Source organism: Leiobunum rupestre, chromosome 2 (genome assembly GCF_980474605.1).
Source record: "Leiobunum rupestre chromosome 2, qqLeiRupe1.1.hap1, whole genome shotgun sequence".
Classification (NCBI taxonomy): domain Eukaryota; kingdom Metazoa; phylum Arthropoda; class Arachnida; order Opiliones; family Sclerosomatidae; genus Leiobunum; species Leiobunum rupestre.
The window spans coordinates 63,961,666-63,987,449 of NC_143385.1; the positions used below are offsets into that span (position 1 = coordinate 63,961,666).

Below are 25,784 nucleotides of genomic sequence, written 5' to 3' on the forward strand. Positions count from 1 at the left end.
GATTTTCAAATGGAGGAAAATAGACCAAGCTCAATCGAAAATACGCCTCACGACGACGATCAAAATCCAAACTACCCTATTCAACGTAAATTTCAATAATACTTTTACTTAGTTCTTATTTGTCACCAAGTGGCGGGTTTTAGAAGCTCATGAAGCGATAAGAGCGAAGCAGACACTACTTTCTGGGCCGTACAGAGAAATTTCGCGCTCCTAGGGAAAATTACGTCATCACGGGCCCTTTTGACTGAAATTTCCAAGGGCCCCTATCGTAACAGGCCCCAAAAAAGCATGCTTTTGGGCCCTTTCTCGTTAGCCACAATAACTTTGCCCGCTCTGCAAAGCCCTAACAACTTTAAAAATTGTTTTACAATTTTAATTTCATATTTAATATTAATTTTACTTTTACTTTTAATTTTATTTCTGATATTAAATAAATAAATTTGATCCAAAATATGCATGGCAACCCTTTGAAAATATCGTTTACTTCATCATTGTCCATTTATGAGTTTCGAAAACCCGCCGATTGGGGTCACTATGAGCTACACTAGCGTTTTTATTTTGGCTGCTCCAACTGTTCCCGGAGTGCTCCCAGAGTCCCATCATTTTACTGCAACCAGGGTTATTCAACTTCAGGAGGTTCAATTACGGAAGTATTCAAATGGTGCCTAATTTTCCCCAAAAATGCATCTTCTTTCATAACAGCGCCATCTAGGTACATAGAAAAAAAGGATAATAAATAAATATTTTATTGAAACGATTTATTTATTAAGTTATAAAAGTTAATAATTTTTTAAATTATTATCATAAATAATTAATCGACCACACCATGGTTTTCTTACGTTTACACGAGCTTTTATTTATCTATAATAGAGGGCGCTATTAGAAACATAATATCATCCACCTTTACCCACGAGTGGGGTGAGAGTTAGACACGTGTTTCTATTATTGGTATAGCGTCGTTATCAAACCTCCCACAGTTGAGTAACCCTGCTCCAACCCTGGTGAATATGGACCTACACAACATTAGGATGATTTAAATTAATTCTTTGAGATAAAATAGCAGTAACAAGAAGAGTTTCTGACATTTCAAAGGGATAATATTTGGAAGTTATTTAATTTTAAATTGTTTGATTGAAAGACAATGCATTTAGTGATGAATTAGATAAATCGTTTGATCGTGTGGGAAAATTAAAAAAAAAACACACACACACACACACACAACTATGCCTTTATTACAAATTTCCGACTAAATGGGCCCCCAAAAAAATGCTAATATAACATAGCGTCTCTCACTGGGAAATTAACCTTTAAAGTTTACGTAGAGCCACGTAGCGGTCAACGTGAGAAGTTCTTAAACTGCTGAATTTGTGTCTGCTTAACCACGGCCAACTTTGATCTCGCGCTATAGCGGCCAACCCATTCACCAAAATTTCGTGAGAAAGGATTTTCCCGCTATAACGAGCGTGGCGCTGAACTCCTACAGTTTTTTATATTGGCTTCAATGCAAAAACTATTCGAAAAATAATATTCCGCTAGGGGCGCTCAACTCATACAGATATCTTTAGCTTGTAGAAACTTCAACGAATGGGTCGGCCGCTATAGCACGAGATCAAAGTTGGCCGTGGCTTAACTGAAGAAAAACCCGTAAGAGCTTCTTGCACTGACCGCAACGTGGTTCTGTGTAAAATGAAAAGGTTAATTGATCTCGCCTGTTCCATAAGATAACGATAACGTTACGCCAAAAACTCATTTAATTTGAGCGGGAGCAAAAGTGACATAATTACCAAAAGTGTGACAATCCCTGTACTTTCGTATGCTAAAGGTTTAATGAATGCTCGACTCGAGATCGACCACATAAAAGACTATTTATGGACGCCTTTCTGGATCTTTTTTTAGTCTATGGTATTATGTCGTAGGTATATGGCGATAGCATCTCCACAGAACGACGAAAAAGAAAAAAATACACTAACTTTGACCAGTGCTACTTAGTTCCTCCGTTCCTCACTACGAGGCGTTATTTGTCGGTTTTAACTTCCTTCCCTACCCAAGGCATACTTTCCCTTCTCCCCTCCCAACTTGTATTTCGCTCGTAACATTCATTAAAAATAGGTACGATTGACACACTTTTGGTAATTATGTCACTTTTGGCGGGAGTTAAGAGCATATTTGGAGCAGCCCAAACAAAATCCGCGTATGTAAACTAATAAAAATAATGAACTAGACGAAGGAGAGGTGACGTATCTTCGACCAGTAACGTCGATTCGTATCCTTAACGAAAAGTTAACCCAAATGAAACTCGAAATTTAAATTGTTTTGATTCCTAAGCCTTGGTCGTAGCTCCGAAATTCAGGGACGTATTTAACGCATTCCCATACTTCAATATCGTTCAATCCAAAGTTTTCGACGATGTAATACGACACAAAAAATAATAATGGATATACATTAAAACCCTAATTAACCGAATTTGTAATAAAAATAGGTATTTTTTTCCAACAAACCCCTGGTGGTATGCGCTCCAACCGGTTCTGGTAAAACGGTAATATTCGAATTAGCAATTGTAAGATTGCTTCACGAATTGGACAAGGAACAAAATAGTCAACCGTTTAAAATAGTTTATAGTGAGTTTAAATCAGCCCCATCCCAGAATTAATTCAGGTACCTAAGGATACACCGTCCTATCATTCGTAAGGAATTTTCGTCTGCTTTCTAGTCACAAAATATAAACATAGATGGCGATCGCTCAGACCACTTACACCTAAAAGGACTCGAATAAGTGTTTTAAAAGTCGAGTGATGCGATATCTGTTATCCGATTCTAGAAGCTTTAAAGGGGCTTCGTAAATTAATATACAGTTAAATTTTAAATGTGTCATGAATTATTACCAATAAGACCTTTTAAGGTATTCGTATTGAAATCATATTTAGTTACAATATTAATTATTTTACCAATTATTCTGAATAAAGAGGAAGATTTTTACTGCAACTACGCTTAAGATGGCGCTACACAACACTATGGAACTTTCCCCACTTCTATTTACTCACTGCACGTGGCACCTTCTTCGTGGTGTGTTCCAAATAACACATACAGTAGCGGCGCTAAGGGTGGGCTGAAGTGGGCTTTAGCCCCCCTGCATTTCTGAGAGGGGCCACATATTTATATTAAAAGGGCCACATATTCATAATTAAGAATTGAATTTATGAATTTTCATTATCTCTAGAAATTTGTTTTATTGCGAAGAAACGTTTTTCTGGAAAAAATCTTTCAAAATCAATTTGTTTACTCAAAAAGGTAGTAGACCATAAACATATAGATTCGGGAGGAAGGTAGCGGAAATTGAGAAAAAGTTGAAAAGAAAGGGGCTTATGGGAATTTAGGGAAATATCCCAGGCATGCACGTGTCCCCTCCAGGTCAGATACAAGGTCAGTAGGGTGTCCAGAAAACGCGACGAGAGCCGCAACAATAAAACGACCTTGCTCTTCTCGCTTCCTGGAAAATTTTGGGTTTATTCGATTTCACCACTTTTGCGAAATATGGTCCATCCAAGGTTCCCGCTAAGGGCCACAAAATTCTTAGGGGCCACAAAATAATTATCCCACCAGTGAAAAAACCTTAGCGCCGCTACTGAACACATAGCAACCGTCCCGTTGCATTTAAGTGGTCTGAGATTAAAGAGTGTCACGTTACGAGTCCCGTTGGATGTAAGTGGTCTTAATTGAAAGATTGTCACGTTACGAGTCCCATTGGGTTATAAGTGGTCTAAGGTGTAAGAGTGTCACGGTACGAGTCCCGTTGGATGTAAATGGTCTAAGGTGTAAGAGTGTCACGGTACGAGTCCCGTTAGATGTAAGTGGTCTGATGACTTGGGCCTAAGGTGGTGCCTTGGGTATTAACCTAGCTGAAATCAGACGAACTTTCACTACCAAGTATGCGAGGGTGAGCTTTAGAATCTTTGCAACTGCATATTCTCAGGCAACTGAATCCATTCTTGCCCCTACCGTTAAATGGATGAAATTAGATCTATTGGTTTTTAATCCATTCAAAAGTGGCGCCCATAAAAGCCCTGTGCTCCGAGAGACAAGCTGATTGGTCGAAAAAGTTCGCCACCTACGGGTTGCAATGCGTGGAGTTGACTGGAGACAGCGATTTCAACGACTACATCGACTTGAAAACCGCCGCCATAATTCTAACTACACCGGTAACTATTTAACAATTAATCAAAATTAACTAACCAAAAGACACATAGTCAAGGGGGGAAATGCTTTCAAAGGGATAACGCCATTAGAGGCCCATTTTTAAACACCCGAGGCCGAAGTCTTACCAGATGGCGCCAACAGTCTGTCTTAAACGTCAAAATTTCAAGTTATACGTGTAGGGAAAATTTTGTAGCAGTGTACAATATAATCCCTACAAGTTTCACCTACACGTTTTCAAAAAGGCGGCTTAACCTGTCTACGGTCCAAAAATCTTCTCATTTGATATTTTGTTTATAATTTTTAGGTAAAACATTGCTTAAAATAGTGTGATAAATAGTTTTCTATTAAAAAATGAGTAATAATTTATTTATTTATCACCAAAAAGGTTTAAATTGGCGCCATCTAGAAGATAGATAAAAGAAACGAAATCGAACAGCTAATGGCTTTTCTCTATATGTTTGTTTTCCTGTAAACAACTAGCCTTGTCAGTAGATTTGACTAAATCTATAAAATATCTTAAAGGGCCACAGAATAGTTTAAAAAATTCAGACCGAATTTCAGTTAGCTCCTCCCTTTCCATCACGTGAAATACCTTCCCGATTATTTATACCCCACCCTCAAAAATAAAACGATTCTGTGTCTTTTTCATTATTAGGAAAAGTGGGACAGTATCACCAGAAGATGGCGTGATAACGTAACTTTCGTGGCCAACATCGCCCTTTTTATGATAGACGAGGTAGGTTACAGGGATTGTCAATGCATTTAAAGGGCAACGCAAATCATGATGCAGAAAGGAATTGTATCTTATAAATAGAAAGTGCGCATGCGCCTTCGCAGTTGTTTTTTAAGGATAAAAACTGCTCATGCGCCTGAGCAATTGTACCTTATAGATAGAAACTGCGCATGCACTTTGGCAATTTTATCTTATAGATAAAATCTGCGCATAAGTCTTAGCAATTGTATCTTATAGATAAAATATGCGCATACGTCTTAGCAATTGTATCTTATAGATAAAATCTGCGCATACGTCTTAGCAATTGTATCTTATAGATAAAATCTGCGCATACGTCTTAGCAATTGTATCTTATAGATAAAATATGCGCATACGTCTTAGCAATTGTATCTTATAGATAAAATCTGCGCATACGTCTTAGCAATTGTATCTTATAGATAAAATCTGCGCATACGTCTTAGCAATTGTATCTTATAGATAAAATCTGCGCATACGTCTTAGCAATTGTATCTTATAGATAAAATCTGCGCATGCGCCTTAGCAATTGTATCTTATAGATAAAATCTGCGCATACTTCTTAGCAATTGTATCTTATAGATAAAATCTGCGCATACGTCTTAGCAATTGTATCTTATAGATAAAATCTGCGCATGCGCCTTAGCAATTGTATCTTATAGATAAAATCTGCGCATACGTCTTAGCAATTGTATCTTATAGATAAAATCTGCGCATACGTCTTAGCAATTGTATCTTATAGATAAAATCTGCGCATACGTCTTAGCAATTGTATCTTATAGATAAAATCTGCGCATGCGCCTTAGCAATTGTATCTTATAGATAAAATCTGCGCATACGTCTTAGCAATTGTATCTTATAGATAAAATCTGCGCATACGTCTTAGCAATTGTATCTTATAGATAAAATCTGCGCATGCGCCTTAGCAATTGTATCTTATAGATAAAATCTGCGCATACGTCTTAGCAATTGTATCTTATAGATAAAATCTGCGCATACGTCTTAGCAATTGTATCTTATAGATAAAATCTGCGCATACGTCTTAGCAATTGTATCTTATAGATAAAATCTGCGCATACGTCTTAGCAATTGTATTTTATAGATACAATTGCTAAGACGTATGCGCAGATTTTATCTTATAGATAAAATCTGCGCATGCGCCTTAGCAATTGTATCTTATAGATAAAATCTGCGCATACGTCTTAGCAATTGTATCTTATAGATAAAATCTGCGAATGCACCAACTGTATCTCATAAATAGAAACTGCGCATGCGCCTTAGAATCACGACTTGTGTTACCTTTAACAGGGCGGCTCTTTTTAATCTAAGCGCCTCCTTCTCGGTCGTGTTCAGATTCATTTGCTGAACGACGAGGTTCGCGGAGCCACGATGGAAGTGGTGGTGACCAGAATGAAGACGGTTCATACTAATTTGAATAAACCGAGTGCCAAGAAACGGGAATATTCTAATGGAGTTCGATTCGTCGGAGTTTCCGCCACTATACCTAACGCCGAAGATGTAAGTTTGAATGTATTATCCCTTTTTTCGTAGGATTTGCTTAAAAATGTTTGTAGGAAACAATATTATATCAGGGTTATTCAACTTTTAAGAGGTTGGATTACGAAGTCATACCAGTAATAGTAGCGTATGTCACACAGTAAGTTAAACTTTATCCCACCCCCAACCAGGTTGAAGGAGGGGGATTTAATGTTTATTTGTCAACAGCTCCCTATGTTGTAGATAAATAAAAGTTCGTTAAAAATAAGCAAATAATGGTGGGTCGATTAATTATGAAAATAATTTAATTAAATTTATTTAAGTGTATAACTTTACTGTATATTTCTAATTAAGGCCAGCCTAGCGAATAACCTAGGTGGCGCTCCTATGCAATAACGATAAGAGAGGGATAAATTTGGGAAAGCAAGTCTGACTTATGGGCACCATTCGAAAGCTTCAGTAATCTAACCTCCATACGTTTAATAACCCTGTTAAACCTCCATACGTTTAATAACCCTGTTAAACCTCCATACGTTTAATAACCCTGTTTATATATAACAGCAAGAAGGCAATGATTCTAAGCCATCCTCGCATACTTCGTCTGCTCTTTTAACACGAATCGTAAACATAGATGAGGATCGTCTGTCACGAAAGAGTGTTACGAAAAGTCTATAGTAGACGTAACTTTGCTACAAAGAATGCCAGGGTGGGGTTTAGAATCTCTGCAGTTCAATATTTTTATCCCCATTTAATAATAGACAGGTTAAGGGAAACTTGTTGCTGATTGTAGACGTAGCTTTATTCTGTACAATCTGCAATCCTACACATTTCCCCTAAAGGATTTTTGTAAACCTGATAATATACTTCTAATAACATTAGAAGTATCAAGAAAATGGTGCTTCTTTATATGAGATGTTTTATATACTTTTGGTATTAGAAATTACTAATGTGATTGATTTTATGAGAGGAATTTAAAATGAACTAAAAAATATTTTCAGATAGCGGAATGGCTCACGTATAACGAACTAAGAGGAGTTAGCTACAAGTAAGATTATTTTAAACTAATTACTATAAGTACTTTAAACTAATTACTATAATCACTTTAAACTATTTACTATAATAACTTTAAGCCAATTACTATAATTACTTTAAACTTCAAATAATTAATATAATTAACTTCAAATTATTTTTATAATTAACTTCAAATTATTTATATAATTAACTCCAAATAATTAATATAATTAACTTCAAATAATTCATATAATTAACTTCAAATAATTCATATAATTAACTTCAAATAATTCATATAATTAACTTCAAATAATTCATATAATTACTTTAAACTATTTTATATAATTACTTTAATCTAATTTATATAATTACTTTAAACCAATTTATATAATTAACTTCAAATAATTTATATAATTAACTTCAAATAATTAATATAATTAACTTCAAATAATTCAAATAATTAACTTCAAATAATTCATATAATTAACTTCAAATAATTCATATAATTAACTTCAAATAATTCATATAATTACTTTAAACTAATTTATATAATTACTTTAATCTAATTTATATAATTACTTTAAACCAATTTATATAATTAACTTCAAATAATTTACATAAATATCTTCAAATAATTTACATAACTAACTTCAAATAATTTACATAATTAACTTCAAATAATTTACATAATTAACTTCAAATAATTTACATCATTAACTTCCAAAAATGTATAATTACTTTAAACTAATTTATATAAATTAACTTCAAATAATTTATATAATTAACTTCAAATAATGTATAATTACTTCAAACTAATTTATATAAATAACTTCAAATAATATAATTACTTTAAACTAATTTATATATTTACTTTAAACTAATTTATATATTTACTTTAAACTAATTTATATAATTACTTTAAACTAATTTATATAATTACTTTAAACTAATTTATATAATAACTTTAAACTAATTAAAACAATTAACTTAAGTCAATTTTAAATGGATATGTTTAAAGATTGGACGATTCTTTGAGACCAGTGCAGATAAACCGAATCGTTTTCGGCTACAAATTCAGAGACAACGACACGCCCTTTAAGTTCGACTTATCCTTAAGCTACAAGCTTCAAGCCATAATCGCTAAGCATTCAGATTTCAAACCGACCATAGTGGTAAGTATAATTACACCTCCGATGATGACAACTTTAAATATAATAAAATTAATTTTAATTATTAATTCAGTTTTGTTCGACTCGGAAAAGCGTAGTTCAAACGGCTAATATTTTGTCCAAAAACGCATCTTACGTAGCCAATTCTATCCACAAACAGAAGCTAACCGAAGTTGCTAACACCCTTCGAGATAATAAGCTTCGAGGTATTACGTCATTATAATTACCAAAATTAAAAAATTATTGATTCTATAATTTATTATTATTTTACGAATAAATTAAAAATTAATTATTTGGTAAATAGTGAACTTTCAAGTTAATATATTTTATAATTAATTAATTATATAATTAATCATTATTATGGATAATTATATAATTAATCATTGTTATGGATAAATATATAATTAATCATTGTTATGGGGAATTATATAATTAATCATTATTATTTATAACTGTATAATTAACCATTATTATGGATAATTATATAACTTATCATTATTATGGATAATTATATAATTAATCATTATTATGGATAATTATATAATTAATCATTATTATGGATAATTATATAATTAATCATTATTATGGATAATTATATAATTAATCATTATTATGGATAATTATATAATTAATCATTATTATGGATAATTATATAATTATTCATTATTATGGATAATTATATAATTAATCATTATTATGGATAATTATATAATTAATCATTATTATGGATAATTATATAATTAATCATTATTATGGATAATTATATAATTAATCATTATTATGGATAATTATATAATTAATCATTATTATGGATAATTATATAATTAATCATTATTATGGATAATTATATAATTAATCATTATTATGGATAATTATATAATTAATCATTATTATGGATAATTATATAATTAATCATTATTATGGATAATTATATAATTAATCATTATTATGGATGATTATATAATTACTCATTATTATGGATAATTTATTCTATAATTAGAAGTGGTTTTATGCGGAATCGGCTTCCACCACGCTGGGTTGGACATAAACGACAGACGACAAATCGAAGAGATATTTCTACGTGGAGAATTACTAGTTTTAAGTAAGCTTGATAATTAATTAGTGGCTAATTTATTTTATAACGAATGAAATTCAGTGTCTACGAGTACATTGGCAATGGGCGTTAACTTTCCCGCTCATTTGGTCGTCATAAAATCAACCACTCAATACATTGCGGGATCCTATCAAGAATATTCAGAAACGCAGGTTTTACAGATGATTGGTCGCGCAGGACGTCCTCAAGTAATTAATTATTATTGATATGTTAATACAGATAATTAAGTAACAGTAATTAACCGAAATTAATCAATCGAGAGTATTTCATTGGTTTATGTTAATTAATAGTATTTAATTAATATTAATTAATAGAAATTTTATTAATATTGATTGATAGTATTTAATTAATATTGATTGATAATATTTAATTAATATTAATTAATAGAATTTTTATTAATATTGATTGATAATATTTAATTAATATTGATTGATAATATTTAATTAATATTGATTGATAATATTTAATTAATATTGATTGATAATATTTATTTAATATTAATTAATAGAATTTTTATTAATATTGATTGATAATATTTAATTAATTTTAATTAATATAATTTTATTAATATTGATTGATAGTATTTAATTAATATTGATTGATAATATTTATTTAATATTAATTAATATAATTTTTATTAATATTGATTGATAATATTTAATTAATATTAATTAATATAATTTTTATTAATATTGATTAATAGTATTTAATTAATATTAATTTATAGAATTTAATTAATATTGATTAATAGTATTTAATTAATATTAATTTATAGAATTTAATTAATATTGATTAATAGTATTTAATTAAGTGTTCATTTATTTTAAATTATTATGAATTAAGACTGTTTATTTATTTTAAATTATTATGAATTAAGACTGTTTATTTATTTTTAATTAATATTAGTTAAGACTGTTTATTTATTTTAAATTATTATGAATTAAGACTGTTTATTTATTTTTAATTAATATTAGTTAAGACTGTTTATTTATTTTAAATTATTATGAATTAAGACTGTTTATTTATTTTTAATTAATATTAGTTAAGACTGTTTATTTATTTTAAATTATTATGAATTAAGACTGTTTATTTATTTTTAATTAATATTAGTTAAGACTGTTTATTTATTTTTAATTAATGTTAATTAACCAAGACTTAATTAGTTAAATAAGATTTTTTAAATAATTAATCTAATTCAGTTTGACACCACCGCGACTGCCATCATTATGACCGATGTAAATAAAAAGGTAAATTAATCATTCGATCAAATTAATTTAACGAAATTAATTATAATTTAATTATAAAGGATAAATACCTAAAACTAGTCAATGGGACCCAACTTGTCGAAAGCAGGTCAATTAAAACGCAAATAAACTCAATGATTTTAATTCAGATTGATAAATAAATTTAATTGAAATTAATTTCAGTTTGCACAAAAACTTGATCGAGCATTTGAACTCGGAAATAGTTTTGCAAACAGTATCTGATTTGGAAGTCGCTTTGGAATGGATTAAAGCAACTTTTCTTTACATCCGAGTCCTCAAGAATCCAAAGCATTACGGTAATTAATGCCAAATAAATACTAGCAGGAAACTATATAGGTATACACTTGGAATGTTTAAGCATGTTTAAGGAAGATTTTTACGGCCGTGATGAAGCTCGTAGAAACGGGCGTGTCTTAAAGCGGGAACTCACGAGAAAAACTCTCGCGCCTCGCTACCCCAATTCGACGAAAACTCGTCATTAAGCCTAGTCATGGTTATTATATTATTAGCTTACCTGATTATCTCTTTTATAACCATACAAATACCTGAAATTAGAACGTTATAATTACTTCAAAATATTAAGTACGATAACAAATTGAGGTTTTTAAATCCATCGTTTTAAAAGCCTTTTTTGCGCGGGAAGATCGCGTATTTGTTACCATGACGACGCATTCTTTTCGCGTCAAACCTCGAGCCAATGAATTTGAAATGTCGCGTTACGTCTTACACTTGACGTAGTTAAGCCCCGCCTTTTTCTCGACGCGCTTTCGTATCACCGTAGCAATGGAACCTTAGACATTCCAAGTGTATACCTCTATAGTTTCCTGATACTATTAATTATGAATATGTAATTTCTACCATGAATATCTAACTGAATTAAGTAGGGCCAGACTTGGGCTGAGCTCTAAAGTGGTAACTATGTTAACGGGTCACGCCTAAAAGAGATTTTGTTCGGAAACTTTTCAGAGCTTTATAATTTTCATTGCCAAGGCTTAGAGTCAAATATTGACTTCGTAAAATTTTGATGTCCATCTTTCGATTGAACAAAAATGAGATATAATATTAATATTACACTTCTTTGTTACTGATAGTTAACAAATTTCGTTCTTCTACAGATATTTTTCTTAGAATTACGAGCCATGTTCTTCCCCGGTTAACGCGCGAAATCTCGAAAACGTTTCTTAGAATGTGTTCGTAAGTTGTGTCTCTTCATTGGACTAAAGCCACGTTCACACTAGAGCCTAAAACCCAGTTTAGGTCGGTTTGTATTCCAGTTTTGACCTCCTACGATAATTATTAGTTCACACGTGCGAAATCGCATCATCCCGGTTCGCTTATAGCCAAGGCTTAACGCCATTTCAAATTATGACTAGAATTTTGAAAATACTAAAATGTATCCCAAAACAATTAGTTAATCATGTTTACTATACATATAGTAATATTATTTGACATTATTTAGAATTTTATCCCCATTATTTTTGAAAATACGAGCAATTTTACTTCCCCGCCTCGTCGTTTGAAAGCGATTCTAACCGAACCAACACGAAGCGATTGCTCACGTTGGTTTTAAAAACCAGTTATCTAAACGAAGCGAATTTAGGGGTAAGTGTGAACGTAGCTTAAATTTACCGGCCATCTTTAAGGATAATATAAAACGCCTAATTTCACATTTCGGCCCCCAAATTTGACAGAAACTCGTTATGATTTTTGCTAGTTACTTTAAATCAAGCTGTAGCAGACGATTTTTAATTTAGTTTTTACTCTCTTTTTAAACGGTTACAAAGGCGTTTCAATTTTAAAAGTTCCAGATTTAGAGTTGGAAAAACGACGGAATGTGATTGGCTTTATCTGCTATCACGAATTATATTGTGCCATTTTTAATAACCATTGTGGCCCTTAGCAGACGACTTTTTTTAATTAAGTTCATACTTCCTTTAATCCACAGTTTTAAAAAGTTAGATATTTATGGTAAAAAAATTATTACACTGTAGTATTAACCGGTATTAACTTTAATTTAAAATAAAAATCAATTAAAATAAAATAATTAAATTAAGATATCCCGGAGGGTCTTTCAACGAGGCAAATTGAGCAACATTTATCAGGTAAAATTAGTTGAAATAGAACCAAACTAGAGCTATTAATTAATTTCACTAATTAGATTTGTGCGGCAAAGCCTTGCGAGCTCTAGCCATTATTAACCTAATTCGGATGGACGAAAATTTGATTAACTTGAAGCCTCTAGGTTAGTAGTTCCAAGGATCCTATATGTCTAACATATATGATACTTGGTAGTTCTTTCGATCTTCGCACTTAATTACGTCATTCTTTTAGAGTAGAGACACGGCGTTTAATAGCACGTTATTGTGTCGTGTTTTGAGGCGAGGCGTTTAATAGCACGTTATTATGACGCGTTTTGAGCCGAGGCGTTTAGTAGCACGTTATTGTGTCGTGTTTTGAGGCGAGGCGTTTAATAGCACGTTATTGTGAAGTGTTTTGAGGCGAGGCGTTTAATAGCACGTTATTGTGTCGTGTTTTGAGGCGAGGCGTTTAGTAGCACGTTATTGTGAAGTGTTTTGAGGCGAGGCGTTTAATAGCACGTTATTGTGAAGTGTTTTGAGGCGAGGCGTTTAATAGCACGTTATTGTGACGTGTTTTGAGGCGCGCGTTTAATAGCACTTTATTCTGTCATTTTGTTAGAGGCGAGGCGTTTAATGGCACTTTATTGTATCGTGTTTTTAGAGGCGGGGCGTTTAATGGCACGTTATTGCGTCACGTACGACACCATGAAAAGGTTTCACGACATCGAAGCGGACGCCACCTTGAACAAATTGTTGACAATATTATCAACGTGCTCTGAGTTTCAAGACGTGCAACTACGAATAAACGAACGCAAAGTTTTAAACAAGTTAAACAAAGACAAATACAGCTCCACTATTCGGTCAGTTGTACAGTTATAAAATGAAGTATTGAAAAAACAAGTTAGCCCTAGGCATAACATAATTTCACCCTCAGATTTCCAATGACGGGACGCATCAAATCTCCCGATATGAAGATTAACTGGTAATTTAATTAAGATTAAAATAAATGTAATCGTTTAACTCAAAATATTGATTTTTAGTTTAATTCAAACTGCATTCGACTGTCTACCTTTGCAAGAATTTAGTTTAATTCAAGATTCAACTCGAATATTGCGTGTTGGTCAACGTATTAGTAAATGTACGGATAGCTATAGCTTAAATATTTATGTAATTATTTATTTATTTAGTTAATTTAAATTAAATCATATTTAGGTTTGGCCGATTATATCCTGCTTTCACCCAAAGGCTACAAAGTGCTAGCGAACGCAATGACGTTGTCCAAATGCTTTAGAAGCAAAATATGGGAAAACTCCAAGCATGTTTCGAAGCAGATGGATAAAATTGGCTTAGCATTGTCCAGTTCATTAGTACAAGCGGGACTAACAACGTTCCAGAAAATTATGGACACCCATCCTCGTGAAATTGAAATGGTAATTTAAATATCAATAAATTGTAATTAGTTTGACTAAAAGCAGGAAGAGAATACGTTTATCATTCAAGTTAGTGATAAGAATTCGGTAAATAACTAATCGGTAAATATTATGTTATTATTCGATAAATAATTGATAAATATTCGGTAAATATTCGATAAATATTCGGTAAATATTCGATAAATATTCGGTAAATATTCGATACATATTCGGTTAATATTCGATAAATATTCTTTAAATATTCGATCAATGTTCGGTAAATATTCGGTAAATATTTGGTAAATATTCGGTAAATATTTGGTAAATATTCGGTAAATATTTGATAAATATTCGGTAAATATTCAATAAATAGCCAATTATTTAAATCATTTAGTTTATATAAAAATACCAATTTATCCAACTCGCTAGATGACTTGGACCTAAGGTAGTGCCTTGGGTATTAGCCTATCTAATTATTATTATTATTCTTACTAAGTATATTCCAACATTAGTATGTAAGTAGAAACCCTCCATTTGGATCGAATTTGAAAACAGCGGTTGAACATTTACCAAACTACAACGTTAAAGTGGAGCAAGTAAGCCTTATTCCTACGATAACTAAAATGACAAGGCTTAGAAGTAATGAACATGTAAATATGGAATTTGAAGGGAATCCTATACAGCGCCAAAAGTTCCGATTTGTGCGTCACGGTGGAAATGACCAACCACAACCGAATCCGAGACAAGAGCACAGCGCCATCTAGCCACGGTTGCTTTTTGATTATTGGGGATACAGATAACAGTGTGGTTTTTAAACAACGTATTTCGTAAGTCTTATACCGTTTATTATTTTATTTTATTGTTTAATTAATCTTAATTTTAATGAAATGTTTCATTTGGTTTTAATTAATTGTTTAATTTAATTTTCATAAATTGCATAATTTAATTTTGATTAATTGTATAATTTTATTTTATTTTATTGATTTTAGTTATTTATTTATTTGATTTTATTTATTTTTTTGATTTTATTTATTTATTTATTTGATTTTATTTATTTATTTATAACGTCCTCAGAAAGCCATTATAGTTAGACAACTATTTAGTGAAGCTTTAACCTAAATTATAGATCCCATGTAAAAATATTTTTTATAATTGCTGTAATTTATGATATTGACCAATTTACAAAACGATCCAATCAACGCGAGGGGTACCTATAGTACCGCCTTTTTTATTTCGACGCTAGCGACATCTATTGAAAAAAGCTGCCACTCGCTTTAAAGGGTCAGACCAGCGTTTGAAAAAATTCAGCCGGGTTTTACCACGTGGTAACAGATACGACCAATCATATTCTGGAAACAAGCGCGGGAAACTGGTCAAACGCCGGTGTGACCCTTTAAAGGGTTAGCATAATTAAGAATAACCGGTTATTTGCATGAAATTTGTTTTACAGAGACTGTGTACTGCTTAAGAACGGGCAATATGTGAAGAAATTCCAAATTGAAAGGGCTAAGAATGGCGATACCTTAACTATTCAACTTATCAGCGAAATTTACGGTAAGTTAACTAAATCTAGAATTTATTTATGTTGAATGACTATGTTGAGACGATGTTTAGCATTGTTCCGCAAAGCCCCTCACACTTTGATATTAAAGCAACTGTCGGCTCTATCATTGCCACCTAGCTGTATTATGATAAGGCCCTTGTTATTAGAGATGGCAATGAATATATCCGGTTCATCAACCAAACGACTTTTCTGGAGTGCGTGGTGCCATCTATTAATGGCAAAGGAAGCTGAAATTCAAAATAGAGAAACAATAACGTCGTCAAAGAACCATTTATAATTATTATAATTAGACAACTTACTCTCTACTTAGTGGACTTTAAACCTAAATTATAAAACCCATAGAAAATATATTGTGAAAAATTACTATAATTTCGGTTATAGAGTGTTGTCGTCTGATACGATTTTGAAAACTTGTAACGTCACAGCTGTAGTGTTAATAGTGACCGCCATGACAGTTACCGTTTTTTATCAATAGGAAAATTACAATGGTGACGTCGCAGGGTTTCAGACGACAACACTCTATTGACAAATTTACAAAAGAGCCAATCAACGCAAGGGGTACTTTTATGTCCCGCCTTTTGGGTCAAAATGTAGCTTAAATATCTTGTTTCGATATCGACGCTAGCGAATTCTGTTGAAAAAAGAGCTACTTCACGTCGAGCCGACACGTGCTTTAAGCCCCTCCCCTTAAATTGTCGATCAAATCGACTTGCTATCTCATTGGCTCCCTAAAACTGAAGTTTTCTTACGCAATCTCGATGACGTTTTTCCATCACGATGCCCGCGGATCGTGTCAAAATAGTAATACTCAAATAAATCAATTTTTGCCTAAATAAATACCCAATTAATGCATATTAAAATGAAATTAACGCTAATTATAGTTGGAATTGACGTAAACACCAAATTTACACCCTTTTACACGGGAACCAAACCACAAAATATGGCGCCGAAGGTAAAACACGCGTTAGAAAATTCAAATCTTAAGACTTGGCAATAACCAAATCATCTTACAGAACTTCGCTGAAATGAGCATTATGACCCCGAGATGCACACCAGGGTCAACGCAAATCAGTACGTTAAAAATAATTAGACATGTATACTATTAAGTAACATAATAATAATAATAAGTAGTTTCAATAATAGACAGGCCTATGTTTTCGATTCAATAATTTATAATTTTTTTTGCCAAAAGATACGTTAGTTTTACTGTTGAAAGCGTTTACAATTTTCAATAAGTCTTCGTTGATATTTCAAATAGGCTGTTGTTGGCCATTTCTCGGGCAATTTTACCATATATACAAAGAACGTATAAAAGTAACTAACAAGGAGACGACCCGAGGTTATTATCACCGATTTGGTTCAAACTCGGGTATAGTGTACACCTCCATGTACCTTAAAAAACCTGTAAGAGAAAAGTTGCGGCGGGCTTTCGTTTTGCCATGGCAACCGAAAACGTTTTTGACAACATGATTTGGGATTTTTCCATTGAAAATAACATGGGAATCTGAAGGATTTGAAGGGTCCCCCCTGTGAAACCTTTTAAAAAATGAAATATTTTAAAAATTTCAAAAACATTAAAAAAAATTTTATTAATTTAAAAAATTTAATTTAATCAAGTTTAAATGCAATTTGGTCAATTGGGGGACCCTTAAAATCCTTCGGATTCCCATGTTATTTTCAATGGAAATAATTCCAATTCATGTTGTCAAAAAGGTTTTCGGTTGCCATGGCAAAACGAAAGCCCGTCGCAACTTTTCCCTAGCAGATATTTCAAGTTACATGGAGGTGTACATTATACCCGAGTTTGAACAAAATCGGTGATTATCACCTCGGGTCGTCTCCTTTTAAGAACTATGAAAATATTAAATGCTGGCACTGTGAAGTTCAGCGAACTCACTGGTGCCCTCTAGTGTCTACAGATTCATATAGTGATAGAAAATGTAGTATATAAATTATAATTTATTTTTATTAATATTTATTGTTATTTTTTTATAATGTAATTTAAAAAAATTTAATCTTTAATTAAGCGGAGGGGGGAATATCGCTACAGACAGATTTGTTAGGGCGTTTCCAGACTGAGAAGTATAACATCATGGTAGCTTGGATTAATATTAGCTGAAAACTATTCGTGAGTTCTGAACCGTTAAGTAAACGGCCTAGGACTGAGCTGTGACGTCACGCAAAAGTTCTGGATAGTTCAGAACTTTTGTACGAATAGTTGTGATTCAAATTAGGATCGTACGATTTGACGTACGCAGCCCGATGTGCAGACGAATTTTAGAGATTTCAACCTTGAGTTCCGGCCAGTACTTGCTCTTGAGCAGGTACCATTTAGAACAGTTCCGAACGGTTCAACAAGAGGTTCTTGTCTGCGAATAGTTTGCATTTGGGTAGTTCTAGAATTTTTTTTGCCGAATAGTGCGCATGGGGACTGGTTGAACGGTTCAGAACTCACGAATAGTTTTCAGATATTATTAATCCAAGGTGGTAGCAGGGGACAATGTTATCGTACATAAGTCTTGGTTTCTTCTATACGTTCTTTAACTTCTTTTCAGTATTTGGAATAGGAAGTGTCACACTTGTTAGTGCTTATTACGTTACTTTTGACGAAAATGAAACGCGAATACATTGATTTCATAGCGCCAAGTCAGAAAACTCCGGCCAAGGCCCAATCCACGCCAGCCAATGCCCGATCTACGCCTTGCAAACACAAGTGCGCCGACCGACAAAAATGCCGCCATATTTGTTGCAAAGCTACAGTAGGAAGCGTGACGAGTACGCCGAAAGCTACCTACGCGACGACTAGCCTATTTGACAGTTTCAAAGATAAAACTAAACACATTCCACATATTCCGACACTTCCCTACTCACAAGCTACTCAGGTAACAAAAAAAATTATCATAAAGAATCGGGGAATAATTTTTAAAACAACAACCGATAAGATGGCGCCACTAAGTACTAAGAGAGTTAAACTAGTTCCACCAATGGGAAAGCGTTTTTAAGGTCGTGCTTTTTCATTTTCCAATAGAAAAGAAGAAGAAAGGGCAATAACCTTTCACCCGCTTTCTCATAGTTGGAAAAAGCTTAACCCCCATACTACTTACAATGTTAGTGGCGCCATGTAATCGATTGCTATTCAACCTGAAGTTTATAATAAAATAACTCTTTGGGGGAGGTGGGGATTACAGGATCGCAGTCTGTCGACTGAGTTTGAAAACTGTCTGTTTGTTCAAAATTATCTTTTCTGGCTATCAAAATTTAAATCCAAATGTCGTCTGCTATTTCGTTACTCATTTCTAACATCCATTTGATAGGCTGCAAAAAAGGTCAAAAATACTTATCGAAAAATCTTCTGCTAGCCTGTTCCACAACTCGTTTTTAACGTATTTAGCGTTAACCACGCATAGAGATTCTCCGGTCTTATATAGAATATTAACGAGAGCTAGGACCTGTAAACAGAACGTCCCGTTTTTGCCAAGCCTTAATATGTCAAAAAAGCAAACTGGTTAAATTTTAACAAGCACTATATAAACAGTAACTTACAGGTCCTGGATTTCGGGAATATTACTTCTTGGCGATTTCCTTGGAGGGTGATTTATTGAAGCGCATATATCCAAATTTAATTTTCAATTCAATATTAACATCAGTCTAGGAAATAAGGAATTTTTTAAAACTAGTCCTTAGGATTAGTGACCCCTATTGTCTACAAAAATAAACTGGTCCTTAGGACCAGTGACCCTTACCATGATTTTTTTTCTATTGGTCCCGTTGTAAATTTTTTTATGGAATGTGAAATGTGGATAGGTCTAGACTCTAGAAACCATATAAATGTTTATAATTCAAGAAGGCGCGAATCGTGAATCGCGCCGCGTGGAGTTTTACTTCATTATTCATTGTAACTTAATACGACTACTAAAGGTTGCTAGTGTGACGTTTATTGTGTTAGAAAGAAAAAAGTCGGAGTAGAAATTAGAAGAAAGCTTAAATTTTTAAACTGGTCCCGCCTCAATGCCCATAAAAAAGTCAATTATAAAACTGGTTCTACGGACCAGTGACCCCCAGTATTTTAATTAAAAAACTGGTCCAAGCAATTAATAAACTGGTTTTGGACCAGTGGACGTGTGTTATTTCCAAGACTGATTAACATATTACAAAAGGGTGTACTTTGGACGGCCAACTTTGACACTCGCGCAATAGCGGCCAACCCATTCGCCGAAATTTCATGAACAAGGATTTTCCGGCTATAAACCATGCTATAAACTATCGGCGTTCAGCGCCACGCTCGTTTTTATATTGGCTTCAATGCAAAAACTATTCTTAAAATAATTTTCCGCTGGGGGCGCTCAATGCCGAGAGATATTATTGTTCGTAGGTAATTAACATATAAACTTCAACAAATGGGTACGAGCAAATAAAAAGCCTTTAAAAATCTTTTCCACGAGACAAATTTTAAGAACGCGCTGCCTCTTTCAGTGCTAAATTTATGAAACCGATAGATGGCGGTAATGTTATTGAAACTGGCAAATATTACACGTGCGGCAAAAAAAATGCGCGATATGATCGAGACATGGAAGAAGAGAGATTCACCCATGTGGAATTTAAAAATCCTTAATATGGACGATTTATATTTTCACGCGAAAAATTTCTTTTAGCGTCTATACAATCAGTTTATCATTTCTTAGCCCATGGTGCAACCTAGGAGCAAAAACACAGCACCCCACACAAGGAGAACGCAACCCGTCAAAAGTCGTGCATTTTCAGTACAGTTTTCATTGGTTAGACGCTTTAGCGGCTGCTGCCGTCGGAAGGGAAAAATTCGGAAATTGTCTTTCCCCTTTCCGTAAAACGTCAGCTTTGAGGCTCGTCCAATGAAATTTGTACACAACACTACGTTAGCGTGCTTAAAGGCTAGCTGCGTTCTCGTGTTTATTGCTCCTAGGTGCAACGTAATAAAAAAAAGTACGGAACCGACACACAAACAACATTTTCAATACTTTTCTAAGTTCATTTGTGAATCGAAAGGTTTGGCGCGAAATTTAAAACTTTAATTTTAAATGCTTTTTTTAAGAATTCCCAAGAATATCTAAGAAAATTCGAATACGTACCAAGAAGTAAAAGACTTTTCGAGGAGAGTACAGTTCAAACACCGACTAAAAGTATGTAAAATTTTGGAATATTAATGTATAAAATTCTACGCAAGAGACACGATACTTCGTTTCGTTACATTTAAACAATTTTAATCATGAAGTATCTTGTCTATTGCATAGAATTTGATATATAGTATTTTAGCCATGACTTTTAAAGCCTTCAATGTAAATAATTGGGAATATTAAGTTAAGCAATAACATTAAATGATTAATCTTTAATTAGGAACTTGCGAAGAAACAGTTTCCAAGCCGATATCTAAGTTGGATTTGTATATTAATTTAATTTGAATTAAATACACGTATTAAGTCTTATTTTATCGATTAAGGAATGACGAATCTGAAGAATTATTGACCAAAGAGGTTATCGAGAGCATGAATGATGACAATTTTTTTGGTGATGACCTTTTGGATTTTCCAATGGAGGATTTTCAAAATGATAATGAACTACCCAAAAATGTATTTATAACCAATTTTTAATTTTAGGTCTACTAAATTTATAATAAAATTTATGGTTTGTCCATTAGAATGACAATGATGATTCAAAAGCAAAGATGGACAATAACAAATGCATTTCGGAAAAAGATAGAAAGATTGAAGTACAGATATTGTGGTTGTAATAAGACTTGACTTATATAACTATTTTCTTTCAGGAAAAAATACTATTTGAAAATGTAAATTCCAAGGAAAATGCAAGCATTTACACCCAATTTAATAAAAGTCTTCCATATACTCAGTATGTATGCTTGTTTATGTTTTAGGAACAACCTTGACATCAGGGTGGTTTTAAACTGAGCTTTGTATGGGACATTTTAAAGCATAGTAGGCGAAAAATGGTGGCGCCATCCGCTGTTAGCGGCCGGATCTATATGCTATACAATTGAATTAATAGTACTAATGTACTTTGAAAGTGATAGATAGCGCCACCCGTATAATGATAGAGCGCGCCGACTTGAAATTTCAGAATTTGTTTCGCGAAACCACGACTCCCGATCGCGCCTATGTCATTCTAGCGGTACTATTGACCGATTTTGAAATGACGTTTTAGCGCGCGACACTACAGGTACATGTCTTGGGCACACAGCCTTCTTTGCGTGCTTTTTTGACCATAACATGTAGAGGTATTTTCACGCGCAAAATGAATTTTAAAAGCCGTCAATAGACCCATAACAAAAAGAGGGGCCCCAGACGAGGCTTAAGTGAGACCTCTGGACGGAACATCCTGTTTGTGACGTTTTGAACCACGTGACCGCCATTGAAATATACAGGCGGAAGTAAGGAAACGGATGTTCCGTCCAAATGCTGAGTTGCCAGGTAAAAATGTTAATTTTCGGCCCCCCAACTTTCATCATGGGTCTATACCAGACTTGTAAATAGTGTATATTTTAAGAGAGTCCGCTGGATCCGGACCCCTCCGCCGATCTATTTTTTCGACGAGTCCAGGACTCTTCCCTCTTTCTCCCTCCCCCCTCTCGTTTAAATTTATATGTTCGTTAATCTGTCTTTATTTCTCCATTTTATATTCGAAAATAAATGTCACCTAACCAGGCAAAGCCTATAAATTTTTTATGGTAATTATACAAGAGACAGTCAGTAATCGAACTACAGCATCAAAGTTTACATATTTTCATATATAATCGTGATCGGGTAAATTAAAATGCTCGTAAATATTATCATAATTAATTTAACCATTAAAGTCTTCATTCCAAACCCATAGAGCTTAATTTTCTTTCTACCTTTATTCGTTTTAATAAATCAAAATTTTGGTCTTCGACCAATGGCCCTGTTACAATTACTGTGCCTAATAGAATACAGAGCAAGACTATTAATTATGGACTAATAATTTCCATACTTCGTTAGTCTTAGACTAACGGAGTATGGAAATTATTCCCCACACTTCGTTAGTTTAGACTAGTAAAGAAATTATTCCCCGCACGGGTCACACCTGTTTAAGTTAAAAGAGGTTTTTCCCTGGTGGCCCCAAGTTTTCAAAATTTTTCGTTGGTCATTGCATGGACCATGGTCATTGTCAATTTCTATAGGCCTCACAGATAAGTAGATAGGGGAGCTCTGGCTCCGTGGGGAGTCCGACTAATATTCGGAGAGCTGAAATAGTGGCGGTCAGTATACACTATTCAGATGCCTCAAAGATAAAAATAATTCAACTTTTTATTTAATTCTCGAAATTTTCCCTCTTTTTACACAGATAACGATATAATTTGAGGGAGTCCCGTGGACTCTTTACCCCCTTCTAAAGACATTTTTTTTAGGAGTCCCGTGATTTTTTCAGGGGTTTTTGACGCGTGGACTGCCGCTATTAACAAGTCTGGTCTATTCCGAATTCAATGGCCAAAACAGTAATACAGCATATTATTAAGCCTTGGTTAGGAAAAATAGTATATTTAAAGCCTTGGTTGAGGAGAAGTTTTATATTTTAAGCTTTGGTTGGGGAGGAATGTATATTTTAAGCTTCTGTTGGGGAAAATGTTTATTTTAAGCCTTGGTTGGGCAAATTGGGATACTTTGCAGCCTTGGTTGTGCAAAAAAGGTATATTATAAACTTTGGTTGGGGAGGAATGTATATTTTAAGCTTCTGTTGGGGAAAATGTTTATTTTAAGCCTTGGTTTGGCAAATTGGGATACTTTGCAGCCTTGGTTGGGGCAAAGATAATTTAAACTCGTACCCTAGATTCGAAATCACTCTCTCGCGCGTTGCCGATAGCGTTTACCCACGTCCCGCCGGAACTCAGAAAAAATTCGCTCCATGGTTTGCGCCTTACCGCAACCACGCCAAATTCGATCACGCGCTGCCGCGCGTGATCGAAGTTGGCTGTGCCACAACCGATGGAGCCCGATTTTTCTGAGGTCACGTGCCGGAAAAGGGTAAACGCTTAGTAACAAAACCGTCAATGGGAAAGCTCTCAGTATTCGAATCTAGGGTACGAGTTTAAATTATCTTTGGTTGGGGAGTAATGTATATTTTAAGCTTCTGTTGGGGAAATGTTTATTTTAAGCCTTGGTTGGGCAAATTGGGATACATTGCAGCCTAGGTTGTGCAAAAAAGGTATATTTTAAGCCTTGGTTGGGGAGAAATGTATATTTTAAGCTTCTGTTGGGGAAAATGTTTATTTTAAGCCTTGGTTGGGCAAATTGGGATACTTTGCAGCTTAGATTAATAATAGGACTACTATTATTATTATTATTAATCCAAGTTTGCAGCCTTGGTTGTTCAAAAAAGGTATATTTTAAGCCTTGGTGGTGCAAAAAAGGTATATTTTAAACCTTGGTTGTGCAAAAAAGGTTTATTTTAAGCTTTGGTTGTGAAAAAAAGGTTTATTTTAAGCTTTGGTTGGACCAAATGGGATATTTTTTAACCTTGGTTGAGTAAAATATTATATTATTCAGCCTTGGTTTGGCAAAATAGGATATTTTAAGAACAATTTTAAAAGGAAAAGGCTTTATATTAGGATTTGTTCCCATATTTGACTTGAAAACACTGATATTTTTTCAGGAAATATGCCTACACTACCTCCAATATTACTGAAAACCCTCGTACAACAGCAAAGAGTGAAATGTCAATTCAGGATTTCAATTTATTCAAGTTCGTATAAAAAAGCACCAACTTTGTATCTTATATGTACTTCACGTTTGTACCATTACTTTAGGAGGTACAACAGGGAGAAAGAATACAAGAGAGTTTGTGACGAATTTGAAGCTATTTTCGAAGGCATAGATATCTAACCTCACTTATTTACATATAAAAATTATATAAATATTATTCATCACTCTTTAAATATATCTTTAACTACTATATTTATAGAACCTGAATCCTTTTCAAATGGTTCAGCATTTAATGTACTTGGTTTTTTCTGTTAAATAAATTGAAGTTTTTTGTTTAACATTTTTGGACCTTTTATGGTAACCCAAAGATAATAACTTACATTTTCAGAAGCTTGATCGTAACGTAACAATAGCCCCTCTGCTTTTAACGCATTCTCTGTTTCTTTAAAGACATCATCGTAGGTCCCACTATTTTCCAACTCTAGATACTTTTCGATAAATCTTTGACTAACTGGTTTTAAATCTGGGCTAAGCATATCTACAAGCGAAATACTGCCTCCGTATTTTTTGTAGAACTTCCTGAAATTAATGTTCGTTTATCTATACATCCAACGAAATATTGACAGATGAAACTTACGCTCTAATGATATCCTCCTGATAGAAAATGGGAATAATTTCTTTAAACTCAGTTTTTCTATTGTACGCTGGTTCATATTTTGGAGGAAAAGCTTTGTAAATTTCGTACCATAATGGTTTGTCACTTTCTTTCATAGCACCTGATTTCAATAATCCAGTTACCCTAATGAAATTATGAAAACCTTAATTTCTATCTGGAAGGAAGATTTGGTTAGAAATTATAAAACTTTAGTTTCTTACCTAGATAAGATTGTTCCTACTTTCACCAAACGGCTTCCAAGCATTTTAAGTTTTTAAATGATTAACCAAATTTATAAAGCTTGTACAAAAATTTACATGTTCATAAAATACAATTATTTTTATTTAGAATTCATAGCAGACGACACAGACGTCA

The 25,784-nt window shown here is 33.3% G+C and overlaps 2 protein-coding genes across 2 annotated transcripts; one reads left to right on the plus strand and one right to left on the minus strand.

Annotated features, from left to right (window-relative positions):
- Positions 1 to 9: 9 nt before the first annotated feature.
- On the plus strand, positions 10 to 25,051 carry LOC149958720 (putative ATP-dependent DNA helicase HFM1). The gene is made up of 33 exons (XM_090167244.1): positions 10 to 85; positions 2,326 to 2,408; positions 2,480 to 2,618; positions 4,045 to 4,196; positions 4,850 to 4,930; positions 6,296 to 6,460; positions 7,438 to 7,484; positions 8,469 to 8,626; positions 8,693 to 8,713; positions 9,707 to 9,721; positions 9,776 to 9,921; positions 10,933 to 10,980; positions 11,034 to 11,086; positions 11,161 to 11,294; positions 13,053 to 13,100; positions 13,157 to 13,240; positions 13,738 to 13,936; positions 14,011 to 14,058; positions 14,117 to 14,214; positions 14,289 to 14,506; positions 14,998 to 15,081; positions 15,155 to 15,312; positions 15,936 to 16,039; positions 16,931 to 17,001; positions 17,063 to 17,120; positions 18,690 to 18,931; positions 21,118 to 21,205; positions 21,420 to 21,456; positions 21,523 to 21,652; positions 21,721 to 21,792; positions 21,847 to 21,929; positions 24,705 to 24,794; positions 24,859 to 25,051. The coding sequence occupies exons 1-33, from the start codon at positions 10 to 12 to the stop codon at positions 24,932 to 24,934; spliced, it is 3,306 nt and encodes a 1,101-aa protein (XP_090023370.1). The 3' UTR covers positions 24,935 to 25,051.
- Positions 24,762 to 25,752, minus strand: mRpS23 (mitochondrial ribosomal protein S23). Its single transcript, XM_090165018.1, has 4 exons — positions 25,631 to 25,752; positions 25,392 to 25,553; positions 25,135 to 25,333; positions 24,762 to 25,062 (listed from the first exon to the last, which is right to left on the minus strand). The coding sequence occupies exons 1-4, from the start codon at positions 25,672 to 25,674 to the stop codon at positions 24,976 to 24,978; spliced, it is 492 nt and encodes a 163-aa protein (XP_090021144.1). The 5' UTR covers positions 25,675 to 25,752; the 3' UTR covers positions 24,762 to 24,975.
- Positions 25,753 to 25,784: the final 32 nt, after the last annotated feature.

What these genes read in the sequence shown, in the direction of transcription:
- LOC149958720 (XM_090167244.1), top strand. Translation starts at nt 10, where the DNA reads ATGGAGGAAAATAGACCAAGCTCAATCGAAAATACGCCTCACGACGAC. An exon ending in TGGTCAACGTATTAGTAAAT is followed by an intron (nt 14,215 to 14,288) that starts GTACGGATAGCT and finishes AATCATATTTAG; the next exon opens with GTTTGGCCGATTATATCCTG. An exon ending in GTTTTTAAACAACGTATTTC is followed by an intron (nt 15,313 to 15,935) that starts GTAAGTCTTATA and finishes TTTGTTTTACAG; the next exon opens with AGACTGTGTACTGCTTAAGA.
- mRpS23 (XM_090165018.1), bottom strand. Translation starts at nt 25,674, where the DNA reads ATGCTTGGAAGCCGTTTGGTGAAAGTAGGAACAATCTTATCTAG. An exon ending in CAGGAGGATATCATTAGAGC is followed by an intron (nt 25,334 to 25,391) that starts GTAAGTTTCATC and finishes CATTAATTTCAG; the next exon opens with GAAGTTCTACAAAAAATACG. An exon ending in ACGATCAAGCTTCTGAAAAT is followed by an intron (nt 25,063 to 25,134) that starts GTAAGTTATTAT and finishes TTTATTTAACAG; the next exon opens with AAAAAACCAAGTACATTAAA.